This window comes from Mauremys reevesii, linkage group 10 (assembly GCF_016161935.1).
Source record: "Mauremys reevesii isolate NIE-2019 linkage group 10, ASM1616193v1, whole genome shotgun sequence".
Taxonomy (NCBI): Eukaryota; Metazoa; Chordata; order Testudines; family Geoemydidae; genus Mauremys; species Mauremys reevesii.
In genome coordinates, this window is record NC_052632.1 from 42,119,897 (window position 1) to 42,145,797 (window position 25,901).

General features: G+C 43.4%; 2 protein-coding genes across 4 annotated transcripts in view; one reads left to right on the forward strand and one right to left on the reverse strand.

Annotated features, from left to right (window-relative positions):
- The window catches only part of MYO9A (myosin IXA), a 467,296-nt gene extending 462,718 nt beyond the window's left edge, over positions 1 to 4,578 (reverse strand). Inside the window, exon 1 of the mRNA XM_039491520.1 lies at positions 4,102 to 4,578. The gene's annotated coding sequence lies outside the window, so the exon portion shown is untranslated. The remainder of the gene's footprint in view (positions 1 to 4,101) is intronic.
- Positions 4,567 to 15,423, forward strand: SENP8 (SUMO peptidase family member, NEDD8 specific). Of its 3 annotated transcripts, none has more exons than XM_039491529.1 (2): positions 4,567 to 4,724; positions 12,632 to 15,423. In XM_039491529.1, the coding sequence occupies exon 2, from the start codon at positions 12,675 to 12,677 to the stop codon at positions 13,311 to 13,313; it is 639 nt and encodes a 212-aa protein (XP_039347463.1). In that variant the 5' UTR covers positions 4,567 to 4,724; positions 12,632 to 12,674; the 3' UTR covers positions 13,314 to 15,423. The 3 variants fall into 3 exon arrangements, with proteins under 3 accessions (XP_039347463.1, XP_039347464.1, XP_039347466.1); XM_039491530.1 differs by having other exon boundaries at positions 4,580 to 4,717; XM_039491532.1 differs by lacking the exon at positions 4,567 to 4,724 and adding an exon at positions 11,952 to 12,101.
- The last annotated feature ends 10,478 nt before the right edge of the window (positions 15,424 to 25,901 follow it).

Sequence of the window (25,901 nt, forward strand, 5' to 3'; positions counted from 1 at the left end):
GCAGTCCAGAATAGGATCTATGTACCCTAACACAGCAATAGTCCCTAGGAACAAGAGCAAGTTTAATTCTCAAGTAATTAGAGAAAAAAGCCATGGTAAGCAAGATTAATGAATACATACATTTGTGATCTCTAAAGGAAATATTAGTTATCTAATTCTATACTCGAACACTAAAGGAGGGATGCTCTACACTTGAGTACAGGGTGATGGTGCAGCCTCACTGATATAAGCACCTATTTAATTACAGGCAAGTACAGTAATCTGTTTAAGTGTTTGCAGGATTGGTGCCTTAGTCTACTCCAGTCATCATCTTGAGGATGTGCAAAACCCCTTTGCTATATAAAATTTGCTGGAGTTGAGGGGAAGAAAAGATTCACAATCCAATTCTTAGCACTTCACTATGAAAACTGAAGCAAAGGTTTAAACTATATTTTGAAAAATAGTTTTACAATCTCCTAATTATATCACTGAACTTAACTGTAGACAGTGACTTTCAGTAATCAACTTCACAAGTTAAAACAGAGCACTAAATTTTCTTCTTATAACTGAGCTTTAATTCACTTTCTCCAATACTTATCTTTATATAAACATTCTTCACTACGCTTGCTCCTATCCTCTAGGTGTGGCCAAAACGTTACTTGTGAGCCGCATGCGGTTCTTTTACAGTTAAAGTGTAGCTTGCGGATCCCCATCATGCTTCTCTCCTATTCTCCATCTACCAGACTTTGGGTGGGGGAACTCGGAACTTCTTCCCTCTTGCGGGATGATGGAGATAGGGACTTCTGCCCTGCAGGGAGAGGAGTCTCCGGGCTTTAGCCCTGCGCCCTGGTAGATGCTGCCCCATGGGGCAGGTTGTACGTGTCCTGCAGCTCTCAAACTTCTGAAGATTACTGTATGTGGCTCAGAGGGTCAGTAAGTTTGGCCACCCCTGCTCTATTGTGTAGTACCAGTATAGAGCAGACACAGCCCGCTAGTCTGACAGTCACAATAACATACACTACAGCAAACTATCTGAAAGCCATGATTACTTTTGGTCATATTCTAAATTACTAGTCTCAACATGTAACTATATGAAATTAGCACTGCCAAAATATTCATAAGCAAGACTGTTCCAACACTAAAAGGACAAGGACAGCTAAATACTGTAAAAACTCCTCTATATCACTTAAGTTAGACTGACACTACAGCAAATCCTGTTTGGAGCCTCTTTTTTCCTAAAGCAAAGTAGACATTTTTCTACACATAAGAAAAATTCTAGAATAATGAAAAGAATAGTTTGTTTTTTTTTAACCTAGAAGAACAGTACTCAAAACCTTGGTGAAGTATTAAGGCACCTTTCATGCTAGGAGTTAAGTACTGTACATTAAGAATATTGCATTTACTGAAAAATCAGGATGTATCATCGAAATTAGAGGCTAAAAGAGGTTTAAATGCAGCTCTTATTTATTAGCATTACAGTCTATTTTTATTGCAATTGCTAAATAAGTTAACTGAATAATAGCAAAGGCCATCACAATATATATTATTGAAGTATGACACCAGAGCTATGTCTACACTAGATGTTTTGCAAAAATTTCCCCCATTGCTCCTTATACAGATCCACTAGTGGCATCAACACTGGAAACCCTAGGACAAGACTCCCCACAGGCAACAGTGTTTAATATCTTATCGAACCCTATCCAAAACAGATCTAATGACACAGTATTTATATTACCAGCATTCACCTGATTCCTTGTCTATGCTAGCTTTCCTATTAGTGTTACCAATGATGGGAAATTCTCCTTACTCCACACACCCCCCAAAAAAAACCAACACTAGTGTCAAAAAGTCTTCTGTTTTTTCATTGAGAACACATTCTATTCACAAATCTACATTTTACACCTCCATTTACTGTTTTAAAAAACATTTAAATCACAGAACACCTCTATAATAGCCATGCCCTAATAAAAATACATTACGTAAACACTAATGTTAAGTCAGGAAAAAAAAAAAAGACAAACAGTGAATCCTCCGCCCACCTTTAACTATGGTTGAAAAGACTAATATTTTGATAAAGCATTTAAGGCAAAAATATTATTTTTTCCATCTGCATCATCATTCTACCTTAAAACAAACTCATCACTTAAGCTTGCTTCACAAAAACTACAACACTCAATGAAGACTCAAAATAAAATAATTGATTATAAATTTAAGGAGGTAACATATTGTCCACTGTATATTATGCACACTTTGCCATAGTTTAAAGTATTCCTCTAAAAAATTAATCAGGATACTGCATCCTTTAACAACCATTTGGAATATCATTTGAAGCATCTATTGCCTGGAGTGATTTCCTAGCCTTGTACTGACGACACTAATGTTGCTAACTTGCTAATAGATGATAGTCTACTCTGCAGTGTTCTCCACTTTCCCCTTTGAGCAACACAGAGAATGAAGCATCAGCACAAACAAATACATCACCAAAACACTGACCATGAATCATAAGTGTTTAGGTATTGCAACAAATCCTGCCACTATTCTGACATGCCAAAAAAGAAACTTACCTTATTTCCTATCCAGTGTAAAACGACAGTAAAAGAAACCAAATGTTTTGAGAAAATCCTTAATGTAACAAGGAATCTATCCAACTCTAATAAAAGACATATGGAAAAACAATGAGACCTCTTCTATAGGTTGCCAATTGAAAATAGCTTCTCCCCTTTGCTCTTTAATTTTACTCTTTCCATCACAGATTCAGCAACTGAGCAGCATCATTATCATCCTCTTACAGAGGTATGATTTGTCCAAAGGTGTAGCACAATTTGGGAACACAGTCAGTCTTATTTAGCTTGCAAGCCCAAACCCTGTATTAACCATGTTGGAAAATCAAAATGTTGTAACCAGGTACCTAATATGGTGGATTTTATAGCACAGATAGGGCCACAACACTAAGTGTTTTGCTTTACAAGGCCATACTACCTTTTGTAACAATAACCAAATGAAAAGATGCATGAAGTTTTTCTTAATGTAAAGCAAAACCTGTTTCATTGCACAGCTGGAATATAGCATTGCCATTTAGTGCTCACAAAACAATGCCTACAGATACCCAAGACAACACACAACTTTGCACCTATATAAACAGCAGATGTTTTACCGATGCAGAGCACCCGCAAATCTCATTGTCTTCAATGGAAAAGCTTTGCAGTTAGCAGAAGATGTGGGTACTCAGCACCTCTGAAAATCAGCACATGTATTTAGGTACCTATTTCTAAGGTATTTATTTAGCTAAATATTGATGTAGGTGTCTAACTTTAGACACCCAAGTTCAAAAATCGTGGCCTCTGCACACAGTTCACTATTTCCACACATCTTACACTCCCTTCCCCATTAGAGGCCCTGGGCCCCAGCATACCCCTCCCCTAATAAAAGCGGCAATGGCACCAGCACAGGACCACGGCGTGGGGGAGAAGGGAGCAAAGAAAACATACGGGGCATAACCCCACCCATCTGAAATGCATCGTCTTATTCACCCCACCCCAATAAAGACTTGTCTTCTCTGCCGGGGGAGTCACAAGGCATGCGTGCAAGAGACCTAACAGCATCAAGGGTACAACTAAAGACACTACACTTATTGGGGTGGCAATGGTCGATATTATAAAAAAGGATTGAAGAGAGGAAGAACACAGAAGCTGAAAAACCCGCCTAAGGGAGAAAGACAGGGGGCGCAGTGGCAGGTCAGGTTCCCTGCTCCCATTGGGGGGATGCAGGGACGGGACGGAAGGAACACCAGTGTCAGGGTTTATCCCCCCCAAACGTGCACACACCTGGGGGGACGGGAGGGTGGTAGCGGAGCTGTCCTCCCGCACCCGGCGGGCTCTAGGGACGGGACCGTCCCCCTCCCCACACACCCGGGGGGATGCAGGGACGGGGGGCCGTGACGGGGCTGTGTCCCCCACACGCGGGCGATGCAGGGACGTGGGGGGGCGGGGCTCTCCGCCCCCTCCCGGGACGTAGGGAAGAGAAAGCTGGGCGGGCCCCGGCGGGGGGGCAGTGGCGGGGCGCGCCCCGCGCGGGATGGGGGGCCGGTCTCTTAGGTTCCCTCAGCAGTGGCCGCTCTCTCACCTGCGTGTTGGGGACGCGGCACATCCCTCAGCTCACTCCCCGCTGCCCCAGCCGCTCGCTCGGAAGCACTGGCAGGGAGGTCGCTCTCCGGGCTCCTCCGGCACCAGCTCCCGCCCGCCCTGGCTCGCACAGATACTGCGCGTCTCGCGCTGCCCAACTAGCCTGCGCGCGACACACACCGGCGCGCGCGCCCAGCAGATGCACGGACCCGCACGGCCACGCTACTCAGACACGCCCTCGCCACTCCCCTGAGGCCACTGGATCCGCCCCTCCCCCACAGCCTCGGGAGAACACTCCCCCTACTAGCCCAGGTCCCGCTCTCCAGCCGCGCTCCGCTCTAGCCATCTGCGGCGTCCGTGCTCCCTTTCTGCGCCTGCGCAGTAGCTTTCTGCGTCGCTTTCGCTGCCTCCTTTTGAGCCCTATGCTAATTAGCCCCCTTTAGGGGCGGGGCCAGTTTGACACCCCCCCCTTCCCTTGTCCACGCCACGGGGTTTGTACAGCGCGATGCCGGTTTACGACAGTGTTTTTTCTACCTTTACGGCTGTCATTAGCAACCGAACCGACAGGGGCCTGCTGGCTCGGGACTACTGTGGTTAGCTGGTGCCCGGGCTATGAGGTAGCAGGTGAGGCGCGGCGGTGTGGGAAGGGCCCCTCCCTGGCGTGGGTCGGGGACGCTCTGGCTCCTCCCGGGCGGTTCGAGACCCACAAATTGTCTTCAGTGGGCAAAGCCCGCCCCGCTGGAGCCCCCGTTACCCCCTCAGGTCTGCACCCTGCGCTTGTCACCGCAGCGTCTGAGCCGAGGGGGAGTTCCCCGGGCTGCCTCGTGGGGAAGCGCTTGTTCGGGCCGCGCGGGCAGGAGGGGCCGGTGCCTGCTGCACCCCGCGGGGAGAGCTGCCTGCCTTGGACAAAGCGCGCGTGTTTCATGCGAGAAGCACCCCCGTCTCTGTTACCCCATAAACTAGCCAGCCCTGCCACACCCCTGTACGCAGGGTGACCAGATGTCTCGTTTTTAAAGGGACAGTCTCGTTTTGGGAGGACTTTTTCTTATATAGGCGCCTATTGCCCCCCACCCCCTGTCCCATTTTTCACAGTTGCTATCTGGTCACCGTACCTGTATGCCCTGCCTGAGCCTTCCCCATGGGCCTTGCAGCATGTCCCGCCCGCAGTCTACAGCTTTGGGTTCTTTTAGTTCAAAGGGGGAGCTGCCCACATTAGCTCATGGGAGATGTGGGGAGAGGGGAGTGTGATGAGCCCCACTTTCTTAGGGTTTGGCATCTATCTGCTGGTGATCCACCAACCAGGGGGATATAGGCAGCTTGTGACCACACCTGCCTTGCCCTAGTGATCAGGCAGCACATGCCGTTTAGGCAGCCCAATACTTAACTCCACAAAACAGCTGGGTGGGAGAGGAAGAGCAGCAGTTTTATCATATTTAGAACAGTGGTTAAACTTAGAGCACTCACCTGGGGTGCATGTAGTAGACCCCAGGCTTCAGCATCTCCTCTGCCTGACTAGGAGAAGTGAACAGGAATCTGCCACCTCACAGGAGGAGGGCTGGATCAATAGAGCTCCTGATATAGAGGGAGTTGGGGCAGAAGCAAGATTATTGTGAAGCCTTGTTAGGGAGGCATAGCAAAGCTGTGATACAAGTTTATCTATGAAGTCCTGGAAAGAGGGCCAGAAAGGATTTGGGGAGCCCACACACAAGGGTGAAGAGCTGAATGGCCTTCAGACTTCAGAAGGGGAGACCTATTTAAAACACAAATTGTGTGCCATTTGATTCTTCAAAAGAAGGGGAACTGGGGCATAGCAGCATACTCACCCAGAGAGGTACAGCAATCCTATGACAGCCTCTTATTGTCTAATATTATATAACTACATTTGTAAATGCTCAGATTATACCTACTAAAAACACTGGGATCAGCCATGTCACCTGATATCTATGTTATCATGTCAGATACAGTGGATACTATTTTTAAAAGATCAAACAACATAGTGCCCAAAGCAATTCTTATGACTGAATTCCACCATACAGAATGGTATTCTTTTTCAGGAGGAAGATGCACACTTCAATTTAAGTGTGTTCTTTCTTTAGGCCTTTTCAATATTCTGTTGAATAAATGGTGCTTGAAAAATAAGTGAATAGTGATCCCCTTTGCTTTCTGATTTTTCTACTTAAGTTCCAGATTCTGATTTTATCTGAGGTGATTTTTCCCCTTCTGTTCACCAAGCTTCATCTCCACCAGATCAGATTGCTTTACTCTGATGATCTCACATCTTTTTCCCTGCCCCCACCCTTGAGTAAAATATAAGCCCATGGCTGCAGTCCTGCCCTGTGTAAATTTTATTTAAGTTCAAAGGCTTTTTATTGCCATATAGGATTTTGAAGCAAAGTAGAATTCTAAGGCTTGCTTTATTGATATGTAAATACCAAAAATGCTATTCCATCTTGCAGCTGGAGCGGGCTGGTCTCTGCGCTTTGGTAACAAACGGGCTTAGGCATTGTCTGTGGATGTGGTCTTTTCTGTATGTAGGCATGTCAGAACTGTGAAAATTTTCCTCAACTTCTACCATCTAGAACCTAACTGAAGCCCTGCGACATTTGACTTACCCTACAGTGCATAACCTTTAATTGATAAGTTATTCAAATAGCATTAGTTTTTTGTAAATAATAATCATACTTATTGTAAGGGGTGGATGAGTAAACCTCGTGCTTGGGCTGGTAAATTTTCATAACTTTGGAAGGATGTTTTATTGTGCTGGAATTAAGTAATAGAACATATTAGGCAGCTCAGACATATATGAAGATGTAGATTAAATTAACAATGTCCTGCAAACAACAATTTGGTGGTAGTCATGCTAGTAGTCCAGGACAGTCAATGACAAAGTAGAAATCAATATCCCATCAGATTTCAATACCATTGAAAATGAGACTTTGACTTCGTACTGCATGGCATTTTGATTTTAAAAAATCAGAAAGAGATATCAAATGAACATGACACATTACCGTTACATCAGTTAGCTATTTTTAAATCCATTTTATCATATTGTAATTGTAAATGAGGAATCATCATTGAATGGATGTGTTCCTCTAGTGAAATCCTGCAGGGATTGGTTCTTGGCCCTATGCTATTTAATATTAATGACCTGGAAGAAAACAATCACTGAAAGTTTGCAGATAACACAGAAACTGGGGGACTGATAATTAATGAAGACAGGTCACTGACACACAGAGATCTGGATTGCCTGCTAAGCCGGACACAGGCAAACAATATGCATTTTAATGTGGCTAAATGAAAAGGTATACATCGAGGAACAAAGAATGTAGGCCATACTTACAGGCTGGGGGACTCTATCCAGGGAAGCAGTGACTCTGAAAAGGATTTGGGGGTCATGGAGGATAATCAGTTGAAAATGAGATCCCAGTGTGATGTTGTGGCCAAAAGAGAGAATGCAATCCTTGGATGCATAAACAAGGAAATGTTTAGTAGGAGTAGAGAGGTTACTTTACCTCTGTAAAGCACTGGTGTGACTGCTGATGGAATACTGTGTCCAGTTCTGGTTCCTACAGTTCAAGAAGGATGTTGACAGATTGGAGAGAGTTCAGAGAAGAGCCACGAGAATGTTTTCTAATCCTCTAATCACACGCCTTATAGTGATAGGTTGAGCTCCTTGAGTTTATCTAGCTTAAAGAGAAGGTTGAGGGTGACTTGATTATAGACTATAAGTACTTATGGTGAACAAATGTTAATAATTAGCTCCTCAGTCTAACAGAGAAAGGTATAACACAATCCAATAGCTGAAAGATGAAGCTAGACAAATTAAGATGGGAAATAAGGCAAATTTTTAACAGAGAAATTAACCATTTGTACAATGTGGTGGAATCTCTATTTTAAATCAAGATTGGATGTTTTTCTAAAAAATCTGATCTAGGAATTATTTTGGAGAAGTCTTCTGGCCTGTGCCATATAGGAGGTCAGACTAGATGATCACAGGGTACATCTAACCTGCAATAAAAAGACCCGAGGCACGGCTATAGCCTTGTGGGACTTAGGCAGCAGGGTTAAAAATGGCAATGTAGATATTCAGACATGGGCTGGAGCCTGGCCTCTTAAATCCCATGAGGGCAGTGAGTATTAGAGCCCAGGCTCCAGTCCAGACCCCAGTCTCTACACTGCTATTTTAGCCCCACAGCCTGAGCCCTATAAGCTCCAATCAGTTGACCTCAGCTCTGAGACTCAGTGCCATAAGTTTTGTATTGAAGTGTAGATAACCCTCAGTGGGCTCTTCTGGGCCTGGAATCTATGAAAAAGCACTGATATGCTATCAAAAACTACATTGGTTATAAGGATGGTAGTGTGGTTAAATCATGGGTCTGAGAGGTGAGATTATATTCCCATCTCTGCCAAAGACTTCCTATATGACCTTGGGCAAATCATTTAACGTCTCTGTTCCTCAGTGTTTCTATATCTAATATTGGATAATATCTTCCTCCGCTGGCTTTTTGGGCTTTCTCCATATTTTGTAGATTTGCTAAAGGGGCACAATAAACAACATATTTTAAAATATTCTATCCATATCTGATTCACTCTTCACAGTTTATTCTTTTTTGCTCAGGTTAGATGATAAAAATAGACTTTCACTTTTTCTGTGTCAGTTTCTAGTCAGTTTCACTTCCTGGTTCTCATGCACTAGCACAGCGTGGCACAGTTTGTGTTCACAACTTTAAAAAGCCTTCATTTATGTTTTATGAAAATAATTCAGGTTTTGCAAAATTTTAGTAAAACATCACCACCACCACCCTACATTTTGGGTTCAAAGGGACACCATTAAATTAAGAGTCACACTTCTGTCTTAATTTTTTTCCTTGTTATTAGTAGCATTTAAGATTGCAATAACTGAGATGTGACAGAAAAAAAGAACATAGCATATTAATGTGGTAATTCAGTCATCTTAATGCAAGGTACCACAGTAACCTTTTAAATTACTGAACCATCTGGACAACTTCAGAAGTGGAACTTGATAGAATAAACCCAAATATTAATATAAAAGTCAAATTTCTATTTAAATTACTTTCCTCTGTCCCTAAATACTCTGGATCTACAACTTCCACTCAGAAAGAAGGCATGCCCATGTGCATTTCTTAGAAAATCAATACCCAGTTGCTTTACCCAGCAGGGAGGCAGAGAAGTATATGTTGCTTTCACAAGTTCAGCCAGCTACTTGACAAAAAAACAAAGAGCATTACTCTTGTTTATAATCTTGATTACTGCTGTAGTCCTCCTTGTAGCCAATTGGTATTTCTTCTAAATTATTAGGGATTTGTACGAGGTGTGCTAGAGATTCTCTACAAAGAGTAGGTCAGATCTGTAACTGAGAGCTGAAAAAGACTCCCCGTAAGACATGTGGGAAGTTCTGATTGGAATTTTGTGACTTGGACTTGAAACACCCCTAATCTGTTTAAAAAAAAAAAAATTTGGATCCAAATCCAAACTTCACACAAAGTTCATCTTTAGTTCTAATTGGAAGGTTCTGTTTCACAGAGAAAAAGCTGCACTTTCCAAACTGGCTCTACTATTTGTGGTGCAGTATGTATCACTTATGCTGAATGGCTCTGGAATGAATGTGAGTCTGTGAAGTGTTCTCCTTTACAGCTCTGCAATACATCTGGTGAGTCATCATGCAGATCTTACAAGCAGTTTCACAAATACCAGATGGCAATAAAATTAAAAGTAGTAGCTAGTAACAATTAAGTGTTGTTCATTATAATCGGGAAGAGAGAGTGCTTGTGGGAAGCCACCAAATTATTTACTTAAAAAAAAAAATGGAAAGCCAAGTTTCATTGCTACAGGGAGGAAAAAGAACAAAGGTCAGAATGCAAGCTTCATCATGCAACCATTAATCCTTGCAAGGCTTGATTGGCAAGTTTGCTGTTTTGATCTGCATGTCTCTGGGAAAAGATGAAGCACACATCTGAGAAGTTTCTCATTAGCAGACTGGCCAAAGACTGCCCACTTTTAGACTGTATTGCGAGGTATATACCCATTTATCCAGAATTTCAGTTAAGTTAGAGTTTGGTAGTCTTGGAGACTTAATGCATTCTCCATGTTTTCTCTACTGTCCTAAACTCCAGTTTGTTCCATTGTACTTGCTCCTTACATTTGGAAACAATGGATCTGAGTCCAAACTAACATGTGAAATGGTCCCAGATACCATTGTGTCTGACTCAGTAGAAATAATAATGGGCTTTTAAAAGTTAAGATATTTCACCTTGGGCCTTCCTTCCTGTGTATTACACATCCAACCTGTTTCATGCAGGTTACCTTGGATCTTCCTTCCAGTATATTACACATTTAACATGCATGCCATTGTTATTCTATTTAACAGGCTTTCTTTGGCAAAGTCACATGTTAAAGGGACCCTGCCAAGATTTGATAGGTTAATTTTAGGCTTATCTTCATTTACATATATCTAGCCTAGGAAAGGTTTTTTTTGTTGCCATGAGGAAGAGCCCAAATCCACTCCTTCCTAATGTGTAAACAAACCATGCTGGAGCTGTTTTCTATCATAATGGATAGGTGTTGCCTTGGTTACAATGAATCATACTAAAGTGACACGTTAATTTTTGCACAGCACTTTGGAAGTATAGGGCCAGATCCTGGCTTCCTTCTGTGCTGCACATGGCATGGCTCAGGAGTGTGTGTGTTGGGGGGGTATTTAAAGCCACCTTTACAATTCCCTGATTCTGGGGTCATCAATCTGTCAGCCCAGTACCCGGCATTAAAAGTAGAGCAGCCTGTGGATTCCAGCATGTTTTAGCAGTAGAGGATCACCAGGCATGGAGATACTTGGGCAAGGGGAGGAAATGGGGAGGCATAGAAGTCATTGTCAGCCCCACACTACTAAACAATTTCCCTCAGGAGAGGGAATCTTCTACTGGGCAAATCCTAATCTGGGCTTGAAAGTGCAGACCGTGCTTATTATTTACTATTAAATAGCTCTTTACCTTCCTTGTGTTTGATACTTTTTAAAAAATATATTTTTAAAAATACAGAGTTTTAAAAATCTCTGATTTTAAAAGTCTGATTTCATTTTTATTATTTATGCTGTCTCATTAATGCTCATTTCACTTTGACATTAGATTAGTCAATTTTACTTTTGTTAGTCAGTTTCACACCCCAGTTCTTATGCTCTAACCCAGAGGTTCTCAGTCTTTTTCTATACCAGGACTAACCCAAAATCTCCTTCCTATTTTGCAGTAAGGGAAGGGAGGCGTGGTCATAACTACCTGCTGAGTTGTGATTCACCCCGTGGTGAGAATACATACATGTACACAATGCTTTTGTGTTTAGGTTTCCAACATTACAGAGGAAAATTTAAATCCCCAAACAGCTGTTGAATTCCAGAAATTTCTATAAACCCCTTTTTTTAAATAAAATCTTAATTTGGTACCTGAATCTCTCTTTAGGTCAGGTATTTTGGGCAGTGTTGGGTTATTTAGTTGTTTTTATTTGCCTGCAAAAGCAAGGGTCAATTAGTGGTGGGGCAAATAGATACCTAGAACTGTCCAGAAAAGAATCTCAACATGAGTTAACTGTTGAGGTAGGCCACTCTTTAAAGCAACCATCCTTAATTATTTTTTACAACCCCTCTTCCTTATGATTAGTCAGGAGACCAGTAAACAGTAGAACTACTAAATCCTTTCTCTTTGAGCACAAGTGTGTCAAGCAAGGATTTCAGTTGGGGTTAATGCACATCTTGAATTAACACATACTTAATATAGATTTAGACAGTCCAAGAAGTAACAAAGTTGCTAAATTGGGTCCTAAGGAGTGCTTGAATGTGGGGGAGTCTTATCATGTTAGTAATCTTGTTTTTCTTTAGTGTATTCCTCCCATTACAGGCAGCTGCCTTTCCATCAAGCTGGAAGACAAGCAGTTTTGCATGGACCAAGTAGTTGTTCTGATATCACGAGCCATGCATCCATCTGTCTATCTTAGGTACCTAGCTGGCCCCATCACCATAGTGTCCGATCACCTCATCATCTTGAATGTATTTATTCTCACAACAGCCCTGGGAGGTAGAGAATTACTGTTTATACCCATTTTACAGATCAGGCAGAGAGAGACCAAGTGATTTGCCCAAGATTACACAGGGTGCTTGTGGCAAAGCAGGAATTGAACCCACAGCCCAGACTAGCATTCTGACCACTGAACCATCCTTCCTTGCCAATGTATTATTGGGAACACAGCAATGCAGTTTCTAGCATTAGCCTGGGGATCCAGGAGGCCCCATGCAGCCTCCACCACACATCACTGGGTAGGGGAAATGTACTTGCAAACCACCCTTCTCTCCCTTTTTACATTTCTTGAAATGTGATAGATTATTTAACCCTCATTCCTTAGACACAGGTGGGGAAAGTCCCTTAGTTTTCACATGACTCAATGTCAGATATAGTTGCTCCTTCACAGTATAAAAGGTGCAGCCTATTTGGATAGTAACTTATCTTATCCCCTTTGGTTTATCTTAGCTTTTGACCTTTCTTGGACTGCTGTGGCCCCTGCCTGTGCAGAATGGACCCTGTTGTTCTGAGTTATGTGGACAGTTTGCTGAGGCAGTCGGATGTTTCCTTGCTGGATCCCCCCAGCTGGCTTAATGACCACATCATTGGGTTTGCTTTTGAGTACTTTGCTAGTGACCAGTTCCAAGACTTTTCCGAACAAGTATGCTTTGTCAGCCCTGAAGTGGCTCAGTTCATCAAGTGTGCCACCAGCCAGGAGGAAGTAGCCATGTTCCTGAAGCCGCTGGGCCTCCCACACAAGGAGGTTGTGTTCCTGGCCATCAATGATAACTCCAACCAGGCTGCTGGGGGCACCCATTGGAGCCTCTTGGTTTACTTCCGGGACAAAAACTGCTTTGCCCATTATGACTCCCACAGTAAGAGCAATTCTGCCCACGCCAAGCTGGTGGCAGGGAAGCTGGAGCCATTTCTGGGAAAAAGAGGCGGCAAAGTGGCCTTTGTAGAGGAGAAGGCCCCTGCCCAGCAGAACAGCTATGACTGCGGAATGTATGTGATCTGTAACACAGAGGCTCTGTGTCAGGGATACTTTAGGGGACAGCAGGAGCCAGTACTGCAGCTCCTCACTCCTTCTTATATCACAGGGAAGAGGGCAGAATGGAAATCTCTTATTGCCAAACTTGCACGCAAATGACTTAAATGTAATTGTCCCTCCTTCCAACAGCTACCTTTCCAGTCCTCTAGTCTCCACCCCCAGTGCCTGAGGGAGATATCTGTGTACAGAATTTCCGCAGAAAGAATGTGACCCCTCCAGCATGGCTACACCCTGCACTACCCCAACTGAAAAGCCTTAGTCTGCTCTACAACCCACTAGCCTTCAGACTTAAGTACTGGTAACATCACTTTTTGCATTCAGCAGAACCTTCTTAAAGGCAGTTTTATTACTTCAAGCACTTTTCTGGCTATCTCAGACTAGGTTGGTGAAGATTCCTCTCACCCCCACAGTAAGCAATGTGATTTTTAATTTTCTATGCACATTGCTAGTCTAAATCTAATCTGGTTCAGTGATATCCATCATACATACATGTGTCCTTTTAAAATTAGGCGCTCTCTAATTTGTCCCTGCCTTTGATTGTGGTTCCAAGTTATAGAATTTTGGGCAGAGTTGTGTAGTTAGACTGCTAAAATTTGGTTTTGGGATATCTATATCTTGTGATCTGAGATTGCAAAATCAAAAGTAAAGGTGAGGATCATTTAAAGGTGCCTCAAAAGGTAAGAAGAAGAAAAGTGATTTTTGCTCTTTTGCTGCTTTAAGGATGTCTAACAAAGGCCTGAATTTTTCTTTTTCTTTTTTTTTTTTTTAATTGGAAATACACATTTTTTGTATCCTGAATGATTGAACCACTGGAAAACTAGTAGAAGAGTGACAAAACAAGTACTAAGAAAGTGAAACCTGATTGAGGTGGAAAGCATTTTAAACAGTGAATAAAGGTTATTTTCAACAACACATACTTAGTACAAATACCCTACAAAAAGTGTGGGGGGGAGCCTTCGATTCCACACCTCTACCCCTCCAGTCAAGTTTTAAGACAACTCAGAATACATATGAGACTGCCAACAACTTCTCTTGCAAAATCCCCCAAAAACAGACTTTACATTCCTGATATTTCTAATGGGGAAAAAAAATGAGAAAGAAAAAAGCCTTTGACCCTCTCATACATAATAAAAAGCAGTACTGGGGCGGGGAGGGGAGTGTAATGTCTGATTATTTTTCAGAGGTGCTGATATCAATGGAAGCTGCGGCTTTTCTGAACAATCAAGCTGTTAGTCCTTGGTATACTTGTCTATCATACCAAATATAAATGGCTAATTCAAAATAGAAAAGCTTTTGCTACAGCACTGGATTACATCTGGAATCCAAGAAAGTAGGGCCCATTGTCAGAAGAAGGGGATGTTGATGGAAGAGTGAGATGTCAGTGTAAAATGAAGTAGTATGAATATGTAACCAACAACCTCACTGGAGGCATTGGGCCAGATCCTTAGCCTATGTAAAACAGCATAGCTCCATTGATTTCAACAGCACAACCCTGATTCATACCAAATGAGCATCCGGCCCAATGAATTCTTCCAAAATGCCCAGTCAAATAAACAGAAGTGATTGTGGGATTGGGAGGAGGGGGTGTTAAAGATCATTACATTATGATCCTTGTTAGACTTTCCAATGCTGACAGACTGGAGGGTTTGCCTCTGGCTCTCTGCTTTCTCTTTATCTTCTTGAATACATGGGAAAAGTCAGTTCCACTGACCTGTGTCTGAAAGCCCTGGAATTGTCTGACAAAATAGTGTTGAGTCACTTTATGCTAAGTATATTGCCTAGCTGAACAACAACATTCTGTACTGCTTGGACAGCCTGCCAGAGTGGGTCAGAGGCAGGACAGTGGGTTGGTCACTCTAAGGTACTATAATTTGCTTGTTTTTCTCCCCATTCCCTATTTGTTGTCCCTGCTGCTACCAAGAAGTAACTAACTAACACACAGACACACCTCTGCCCTGCAGCACTGTTGTGCAGACACTACTTCTAATATCCATTCCAGATTAGCTGTTCAGTTCATACACAGAAATACTTCTGTCTGTGGTGTGATATCAGTATTAGGTCTCCCCCACAGAGAGAATGCTTTTCCGTCTTTGATCATTACAGTATATGATAAGAGGGGGAAAGAAATCAATCCACCTCCGACTCCCTCCTCCCAGTCAAATACATCACTTGGAGAATACAGTACCAAGAATAAAGAAAGATACCAATTAAAAAAGCAAGTGTTTTCTGTTTTGTAGAATTGGGTTTGTTGTTTGATGGGTTACGTTTTCAAAATGATTGGGTTGGGGGGCCAGGGGAGGGAGGGTGTTCCTACATCATATTATCCAGTAATGATAATGCCTTACTCTTATCTAGCTCTTTTCATCAAAGTAATGAGATTACAGCATGGAGAGGGGAGAAGTTGCTGTTGCCACCCTTTGCTAAGTGGTCCAAAAGCAACATCATTTCTGTTTATTGGGTAGTTTCTTCTTTACAGTTGACATGATTCACAAGCAGATTCTTACTGTGTTTTGTCACCATGAGGAGCTGGTGAGCCATGTGTCATGGAAAGTTGGAATGGACCTCAAGTTTCTTTAAATCGCTTCACAACTCTTCTATCAGCTAGTAAATGGAGTGGATTAAGGGGATGGCCATAAAAAAAAATACAGCAAAAATCAGGAGGCATGGAAATTAACTCCTGTTAAACCATGTATGATAGCAGGGGAAAAAATATTTTCAGGCTTTATTGTCTCTTCTTTGCATCCCTTATGCTCAATGGCTGCTGCACAGCAAAAGACAGCGGTAGGACAGTTTCTCATAAATGAGTAAAGATTGGTCATGAGATCGAACTGATGTTTGAAATGGGAGGCGGGTCTGTATTGCTGCTTGGGGATGGGAGGAGAAGTTTTTGATCATTACTTGTTATTTAGCAGAGCTATAAAATAGCTAGGTGGCCTAGATTTGTGGCTCAGCTAAGCCCAGCTCTGCAGCATAAAGGCCCGATCCTACAAGGTTTTGTGTGCCCTCAATTTCCACTAAAAGTATTTCAATGGAACAGTCATGTGGCTGTGCTTTCATTATTTATCCACACTAAAACAGCCTCCACTAAAGGATAGGATCCACTCCACCCCACCCCCATTCAAATATCTCATAGCTCAGTGATTAGTGCACTTTCCTGAGAAGTGAGAGAGCCTAGTTTGAATCCTTTTTCTCCTAGCAGAAAGAAGGAATTGAATGTGGATCTCCCACATCCCCAGGCAGTTGCTCTAACCGCTAGGCTAAAAGTTACAAGGTGGGCACCTCTGGATGTTACCTGATATGGTCAGCATGCTCAGAGGTGTTGGTTTGGGTCCCACACACAATGTAGGCAGCTGAACACCTATCTGCCTGCCCCTGGTTCATGAATCTCAGTGAGTCGGGAGTGAGAGAGAGGCATCTGGATGCCTAGAGAGGAAGGTAGTCGCATGCTCTGGGGTCTAAAATTTGGTGCCTGTGAAACTTTTACAGTGAAAAGTTAGGCAGCAAGTGAGTTTAGGTGCCTGCAGCTAAGTGGGGTTGCATGCCACGCAGTGGTGCCATGTCGGAGAGAAAGGCACTTAACTCTGGATTTCAGGCACCGAAATTGCTCCGCGGCTCGCACTCAACTGGGAAGCGGAGGAAATGTTAAGCACTGAAGGCCTTAAGGTGGAATTTCTTTACACAAGGAAAAGCAAATACATTAAAGTACCAAGGGCGGCAACAGGCACAGTAAGAATAAACAGTGTGAAAGGGGAGGTAGACAAATACTTCCCTGCTGGTAAACAAACCTAACAGGCAGTGCAACTGTGTCACAGTCAAAGAAAGGTATGAACCCACCTTGGGCTATTTGCCCCTTTATCTTCCTCAAAGCTTCCTGTGTAAGTACATGCTGGCAATCTGCAAGCCCCAGGTAGGCAATGAGCTGGCACTCACCCTGACAGGAGGGGTCTAATCTGAGCTGCTGTCTGTTCCCTGTTTTATATCAGAAATACAAATGCTGTTTTTAACCATTTAAACAATCCTGCCACCACACACAAACCTCTACCAAAAATTCAAAGGTGCCTCTGTAGCTGCACCTTTTGCCTGAATTGTGAGAGGCAGCCCAGAATTCTGAACAAGGCAAAATACTGTGGTTACAGCAGAGTTCAGCTCAGCAGGAGAGAGCTGCAGGCCTGGGCTGCTTTCTGAAAGGATTTGTTCACCTACCAAAATAGTTGCATTCGTAGCAGCACAAGTAGGGAGTTCCCTAATGGTGTATCGGGTAATGGTGGATCACCCTCCATGGATGGGAGCAGAAGCAGTTATAGGGAGCAATGAATCACAGGCTTAGATGGGACATAGAGTAAAGATGGTAATTTTAGTGGAACAAATCTAATTTTTAAAAGGGCTGCCCTGCTGTGCACCAGCATATGTTTGAAAAAAACATCTAGTTCTGTCCTGTGGTTTGTAGATGGCAGGAGTGAAGATGAGCACAGCAGGGTAAACCTTTCCTAATGCAGAGACTCCTAGGGAGGAGCCCAGAATCTCTTGCCTCCATATGTTAATTTAGCTATTTGGGTTTGTATAGAGTCACTGGGGGCCTAAAAACCCTGCAGCCACTCCTCGATGAATGAGTTCTATAAATGCACAGAGAGCTTCCTCCAGTCTGCAGATATTTGTCAACTCTCATACCACATGGCAATGTTCCCCTACTGGAGGAACTCTCCCAACTTTTCTCTGATGTGTGCAGGAAACTTGGCTCGTTAGCTCTTTTGTGAAGCATTAGTTCTTTGCAGAAAACTGCAGAGAGGCTCACCCAACCCTTGGCTAGTGTTGATTTTGCCAATGGGTTGTTAAGGCCCAATCTGTAATCAACACCAGATATGGTGTCACTTGTGATCTTTACATAATGCTTTGTCTAGCCTCAAACACTCCATTACAACATGCTTGCTGCACAAGAAAAACCTGTCCCATCTTCCCACCATGAGTATTGTAGAGTTTAAGCAAGGGTGAGTGTTCAGGGGGGATTGCTGTCTTAGGTAGGGGTCAGTGATACAAGGAGGGGTGAGAACCACTAACCTAGAATGGCCTCCAGGAGTTAGTTTTTCAGGACAGGAGCTTAGGGAGAGAGATTCCAGGTCCATGAACATTCAATGACTTTGGTCCATGACTAGGGCACCTAGGTGCTATGTACATGTTTTCTATTTCAGGTTAGTTCAGGACAGACTTCCCCTTAGGGGAGGATTTACCTAGCATCTTTTCTGTTCTCTCACTTGAAAGGAGAGATTGTCTAATATCTGTGTGAGCATGTGTGTATCTACACATTCCTTAAGTAATGAAGAGGAAAGAAATACAGGAAGAATACAGGGGTTTAGTTTGTCAGAGTTTGGTTAGCTATCTCTGTAGGAGACACCTGGAGCCATCAGATTGTGTGTGCATCTAGGGAGTGTATTTCAGGTATCCACAGAGATAGGACTGCAAGTGCAGTTCAAAAGATTCTAGATGCACAGTTTACCTTAAACTCAAGCACTTTTGAAGATGAAATAATCTTACTGAATAATGTTCTCTACAAATAATTTACCTGCTTCTCTGCATTCTGAGAGGCTATTCCTGACACATGTACTGTATTTCTTGACACACAAAGTACTAGCTGCTAGCAAAGTCTTTTCCATGGAATTTTCAGCACAATTTCTACATCAGAGTAATTTCCATACGGCTTACTAGAAACTTGTAAGGTTCACCCAGTGCAAGTCATCTTGCATCTATCCACATCCTAACCTTGAAGAAAAATCTTGGGTAGAGGAAAGATACCTCATCTCCATCCTAATACAACCCTGCCCGCATGTTAATGTCATGCTATCCAGGCATGCAGTTGAAGTTATCCTAGATTTGCATATGCACAACTCACTTCATTTTGCTAAGATCACTGAACACATAGAGCCTGATTCTGCAAATCCTTAAGCATGTGGGTAACTTTGTGCACTGAAGTGAGTGGAACTAATCATGTAACTAAGGTTACTCATGTGTCAAAGTTAACTGGATTGAATCCTTAATCTAATTCTCAGAGAGCCCAGAAAGTAAAAAAAAAAAAAATAAGAGCCCGCTCACTGCCCAGTCTGTTTTATGTTACAAAGGCTCACTACCAAATTAAAAGTCACAGGGTATGGCTACACTTGAGATTTGCAGCGCTGGTGGAGGCTTTCCAGTGCTGCAATTAGTAAGTGTCCACACCTGCAGGGCACATCCAGCGCTGCAACTCCCTGGCTGCAGCGCTGGCCGTACACCTGGGTCTGCATGGGGAATAAGCATTGCAGCGCTGGTGATCCAGCGCTGCTCATCAAGTGTGGACACACACCAGCGCTGTTATTGGCCTCCAGGGTATTAGCAGATATCGCAGAATGCTTTTAACTAAATTACTCTCTTTGTTTTGTTATGCTGCCTCTCTTTGTTTTGTTGTGAACTCGGAGCTCCCGCTCGCTCCTTGCTACCTACCGGAGCTGCTTATCTAAAAAACCAACACAGCTCCTGTTTGCTATGATCAATCAAATGAGATAACCCCTGTGAATGAGACAGGCAGGGAGTGAGTGTTTGCTTGACAGAGAAGATGCAGGCTCTTTGCAATTAAGAGTTAAGACTAAGGGGTCGGAAACATTTTCTGATTTTTTCAAGGCAGGAAGCTAACACACAGTGTTGGCTCCAAAAATCCACTCTCTCTCTCTCCCCACGCTCCCTGTCACACTACACCCCACCCCACCCCCCTCTTTTGAAAAGCACGTTGCTGCCACTTGAACGCTGGGATAGCTGCCCATAATGCATCACTCCCAACAGCGCTGCAAATGTGGTTACACACCAGCGCTAGTAGCTGTGAGTGTGGCCACACACCAGCGCTGTTCCTACACAGCTGGATGACCAGCGCTGCAACTTGTAAGTGTAGCCATACCCATAGTTCGCAAATAAGTAACTTTTCAAACATTTTACTTGGACATTCATAGCTATTCATCAAATACTTACGGCTTGTTTTTCTTAGTCAATATTGCCCTCTACTGAGTGAAATTATTAGAACTGTGGCTACTGTAATGTGCTACTTCAATATCCTTTGAGATAAAATCACCCAAAGAAAGACTGTGTGTGATGGGGTGGCACTCACCCCTTGAGTACCTCCTACTGGCTGAGTGAGATACTGCTATCTTTTCCCCACTCCTAATGGCCTCTATAGGTTGCCAACCTCACTAGGTTGGTCTGGCGCAGCCCTCCAGCCAAGTCATATACACAAACCCCTTCCAGGATAGCAAAGTGTTCACCAAATTGTCTATCCCCGCCAGGGTCTTCAGCCCCATCGTTGGCCCCTTTAAATCCAGACCTTTGCTCAGGGTTTACGATGCTTGGCCAGTGGGGGAACCCAGGCCCACCCATTACTCCAGGTTCCAGCCCAGAGACCTATTGACTAATATGTGCTGACTAGCATACATACATATTATGCTGATAACACTATCTGCAATATATGTATTCCAAGCATACAATAATTATACATATTATTGATTAATATAGCAGTTATATAGCACAAATTGGCCTATACCTTTATCATAAGCCTGTTCACTTATCCAAAGTACCCCATAACACCTAGCATTAGAGGAAGTAAATTTAGGCTTAAGTAGAAAGGAAAACTGTCAATATCAGGACATATAATTGTTTCCTCATAGCAACAAAAAGGGTGTTACCTTCACAAACTTATTTATCCTGGTACAGGCCTAGGAGGTGTCTCACAACCCTTAGTACCTGAAATGTATGTACCCAGAACAAAGATAAGGGTGGATCATAACCTGGAAGGCATGGGTTCAGAACAAGAGATAAATGGTTGCACCATGGTACCAGAAACAAACACAGTAAAAAACTAATTAATTGAATCTAGTTTCAGGTGGCCTTTTACTGATGTACAAGAAGGGTATAAAGAGGTGGCTTTAGGGATGGAACTTTGGGGAAGCACACCTTCTGCTTAAGATAAATGTATCATTGCTTCACAGGACTGCTCTTTGGAGACTGCTATCATATAGAACCTTTTTCCTGACTGACACTGGTTATTTGGTCTCTTCTTGAGTATATTTCGTAAAAAAATAACAAACTAAATTGTGGTCAAGCAATTGACTGTACAAATGATCAACAGATCCTATCCACAACAGCCACAGTCTCCTTTAATTAGTTGCTGCTGTTTTCTCTGGGCCTGTTCCCGCTTGGTCCTTTTATCTTCACCCATTACCTTAGAGTTACAGTTCTCAAGTCCTCTCTCTCCGAGGTCCCGTAAATGCAGCCTATTGAGCTCCTTTGGCCAGAGAGGGACACCCTTCTTCACCTCTCTGGTTGCAGGCAGGAATTGACCCGCTAAAGCCCTGCAGCTCTTTTTAGCTGAGCCTGCTGGGCTCATTTTAGGCAGGCTGGAGGACCCACTTCACTGCTCTTTTCCTGGGATGGGTGAGTAGGACTGCAGGGCCTCCAGCAGGGGCCTTATCACATACCTCCCCCTCCTGAAAGATTTTGGGATGGGGATTCTTCCCAAGAACAAGATCTCCCTCTGTTTGGGAAAAGAAATGTGCGTTGTCATGCTGGGACCCTGGGCACTGCCTTATTGTAAAGGCGTAAAGTTGTAGTGCCAGATACTACCATGTAATTCATGGGTTAGTATCTTTCATTGCTTGTGTCCATTTCAAGGAGCATGGGCCATAAGTAGTTTGAACGGGGCTCGGAGGAGATAACAGCGCAGTGCCACTACTGCCCAGCATTCCCTTCCTATGGTGGAGTACTTAGTCTCATGTTGCTGGAGCTTCCTGCTTAAGCAGAAGATCAGATGCTCTGTTCCTTGAAAATTTTAAGACATTACGGCCCCCAAACTTATGGTGGAAGCATCTGTGTATAAAGTAAAAGGTAGTAAAGAAACTCTGCACCAGAGCACAGGTTGCTCCCCCAAAATGTCTTTTATTTTTTGAAACACCATGACAGTCCCATGTCCACTGTACTGTTTTCGGTGCAGACGTCCTGGTAAGACCCATCAATGGTGTGGCTAGTTCTGCAAAATGGGGAATAAACAGACAATAATAGCTGGCCAGGCCTAAAAAGGCCCACACGTTTTTTTGTTTGGGGGATGGGAGTTTTTCCCAATGCCTCTGTTTTATCTTGCAGAGGCTGCATTTTCCCATTTCCTGCAAGATACCCAAGATATTAAGTCTCCTGCAGGCAAAATTTACATTTCTTCATGGGTGCTGGGAGCCCAGCCTTCTTCAGTGATTGCAGAACCAATGTTGCATGCACTAAGTATGATTGCCAGTCTTCACTGAAGACCCCTACATTGTCTAGATAGGCAGCTGGAGATTGCCTATGGTGATGAAATATATGATCCATTAGTCTTTGAAAGGTGGGCAGCACCCAATGCAATCTGAAGGGCATGGTTATAAAATAGAACAGCCCTAAATGGGTGGCAAAGCTGGGAGTCAGCTCTAAGGGGTAAATTCAACGTCATAATATACTTCACTTTTCCAAGCTGATCCAAGAGTTCATCAACTTGGGGCACAGGATAAGCATCAAATTGTGAGGCTGCATTCAAGGCCCTGAAATCCACACAGAACTAGGATGTGCCATCTGGTTTGGGCACCAGTAGCACCACACTATACCAAGGACTTTGGGACTCTTCAATGATGCCCAGTTCTAGCACTGCAGGAACCTCCTGTTCTAAAACTACTCAGAATTTCTCTGGAACTCTGTGGGTCCTATGTTCAGGTTTGGCCCCCCAGGTTTATCTGGATGTGGTGGGTCAGGAGGTGGGTTTGACCCAGTTGAGAGGAGAAGAGATCACCAAAGTATCCCAACAGGTTCCCAGCATGCTATCACAGGAGTGTAGGGCGGCTGTCTACTATGGGAATGTCTGCAGGGCCTGTTGGAGGCTGCGCTTCCGGCCCCAAGTCATATGGCAGGTCTTGGGGTCTATAAATAGTCCCTTCTGTGCTTTCCAAGCCTTTAACTAGTTCACATGGAAAAATTGTTTTTCCTTTTTCTTATCCAAGCAACAGATCTCATAGTCCAGGGGTTCTCAGCCTTTTTCTTTATGAGCCCCACCCCCCCAACACCCTATTAAAACTCCACAGCCCCCTGGTACCACAACAACTGTTTTTCTGCATATAAAAGCCCATTAGGGGGTAGCAAGCAGAGCAACTGTATGGGGCCCCATGCCACAGGGGGGCCTGTGAAGCTAAGTTACCCAGGTTTCAGCTTCAGCCCTGGGTGGCGGGGCTTGGGGCTCCGGGCTTCAGCCTCATGTGGTGGGGCTTCAGCTTTCTGCCCTGGGCCCCAGCAAGTCTAACGCTGGCCCAGCTTGGTGGACCCCCTGAAACCTGCTCACAGCCCCCCAGGAAGCCCGGACCCCTGGTTGAGAACCGCTGTCATAGTGCACATTCCCCCTTTGGCAAATGATCTCCTGGGGTTCCTGCCACTTGGCCAACAGCATATTGTCGGTACTTGGCAACAACACGGTAGTTGGTAGACTCAACAAGTTTCAGAGGGGTAGCCGTGTTAGTCTGGATCTGTAAAAGCAGCAAAGAATCCTGCTCTTATAGACTAACAGACGTAGTGGAGCGTAACTGATGAAGTGGGTATTCACCCACGAAAGCTCATGCTCCACTACGTCTGTTAGTCTATAAGGTGCCACAGGACTCTTTGCTGCTTCAACAAGTTTGTTAGATTCTTTTCCAGGCTCCTTTATTATAATGATGGGACTGGGCTTGTAGAGTCTATTCCAGATTCTCCCTCTTGATAACGTGATCTACATTTACAATATGACTGTGTGTTGTGTGAAGAAATACTTCCTTATGTTTGTTTTAAACCTGCTGCCTATTAATTTCAATGAGTGATCCCTGGTTCGTGTGTTATGAGAAGGGGTAAATAACACTTTCTTATTCGCTTTCTCCCTCCATTCATGATTTTATAGGCATCTATCGTATCCCCTGAGACGTCTCTTTTCCAAGCTGAACAGGGCCAGTCTTTATAATCACTCCTCATATGGAAGCTGTTCCATCCCTCTAATCATTTTTATTGCCCTTCTCTGTACTTTTTCCAATTCTAACATATCTTTTTTGAAATAGGGTGACTGGAACTGCATGCAGTATTCAAGGTGTGCGCGTACCATGGATTTATATAGTGGCACTACGATATTTTCTGCTGTCTCTTTCATAATGGTTTCTAACAGTATCTTATTTTTTTTGACTGCCACTACACATTGAGTGGATCTTTTCAGAGAACTCTCCACAATGAAGCCAAGATCTCTTTTTTTGAGTGGTAACAGCTAATTTAGACCCCATCATTTTGTACATATGTTTGGGATTATGTTTTCCAATATGCATTACTTAGCATTTATCTATGTATTTCATCTGCCATTTTGTTGCCAAGTCACCCAGTTTTGTGAGATCCCTTTGTAACTCTTCACAGTCAGCTTTGGATTTAACTATCTTGAGTAATTCTGTATCACCTGCAAACTTTTCCACCACACTGTTTACCCCTTTTCCAGCTAATTTATGAATATGTTGAACAGCACTGGTCCCAGTACAGATCCTTGGGGACACTCGCTATTTACCTTTCTCCATTGTGAAAACTGACCATTTATTCCTACCCTTTGCTTCCTATCTTTTAACCAGTTACTGATCCACGAGAGGACCTTTCCTCTTATCCCATGACAGCTTACTTTGCTTAAAAGCTTTTGGTGAGGTCATAGAGTTGGTCAGGAACAGATCCCAGCTCTCTTGGGTCCCAAGCCAATGTTTTAACCACACGTTCATGCCAGTACTGTTATGTTTTGCATCAGCACTAAATTAACACAAGAAAACCAATGGAAAATAGTTTAGATAGATAAAGGAATCACCAGCAGGTCCATTTAGGGTAACTTGCTTTCTTTGAAGTCAACCAGTGGATTTTGTGTTCTTTACTGCCATCTAGTGTGTAAATCTCCTTTTTACATGACACTAAAGCAGGGGTCGGCAACCTTTCGGAAGTGCTGGGCCGAGTCTTCATTTAGTCACTCTGATTTAAGGTTTCAGGTGCTAGTGATACATTTTAATGTTTTCAGAAGGTCTCTTTCTATAAGTCTATAATATATAACTAAACTATTCTTGTATGTAAAGTAAATAAGGTTTTTAAAAAGTTTAAGAAGCTTCATTTAAAATTAAATAAAAATGCAGAGCCCCCCAGACCGGTGGCCAGGACCTGGGCAGTGTGAGTGCCACTGAAAATCAGCTTGTGTGCTGCCTTCGGCACACGTGCCATAGGTTGCGTACCCCTGCACTAAAGCCTCCTTACTTTTCAGGCTTTTCTCAGTAATGAACAAATAATTCAAGCCACTGCAGAGAAACCTACAGTTTTATTAAGAACATTTCTCCTTTAAATCCATCTGTTCATCTAGAAACTTATATGACTCTCATCACGCTGAGCACCTCCAAGCACTTTCTTCTCTCCTCCCAAGTAGTAGGCCTATGTGGGGAGGGTTGGTTGGTTGCTTTTAAATGACTGATGTTGCTATTGTGGGAAAGCCAAGGCTCTGACTCATGAGGTTAGCGGTTGTTAGCAATAACCAATCATTTGGAAGAACAGTTAGCATGGGACCGTTGTACAAATCAGATTCAGACACATTGGCCTTTCACTCGTCTGCCACAATGTATGCTGCCAGCTGTGCTAACACTT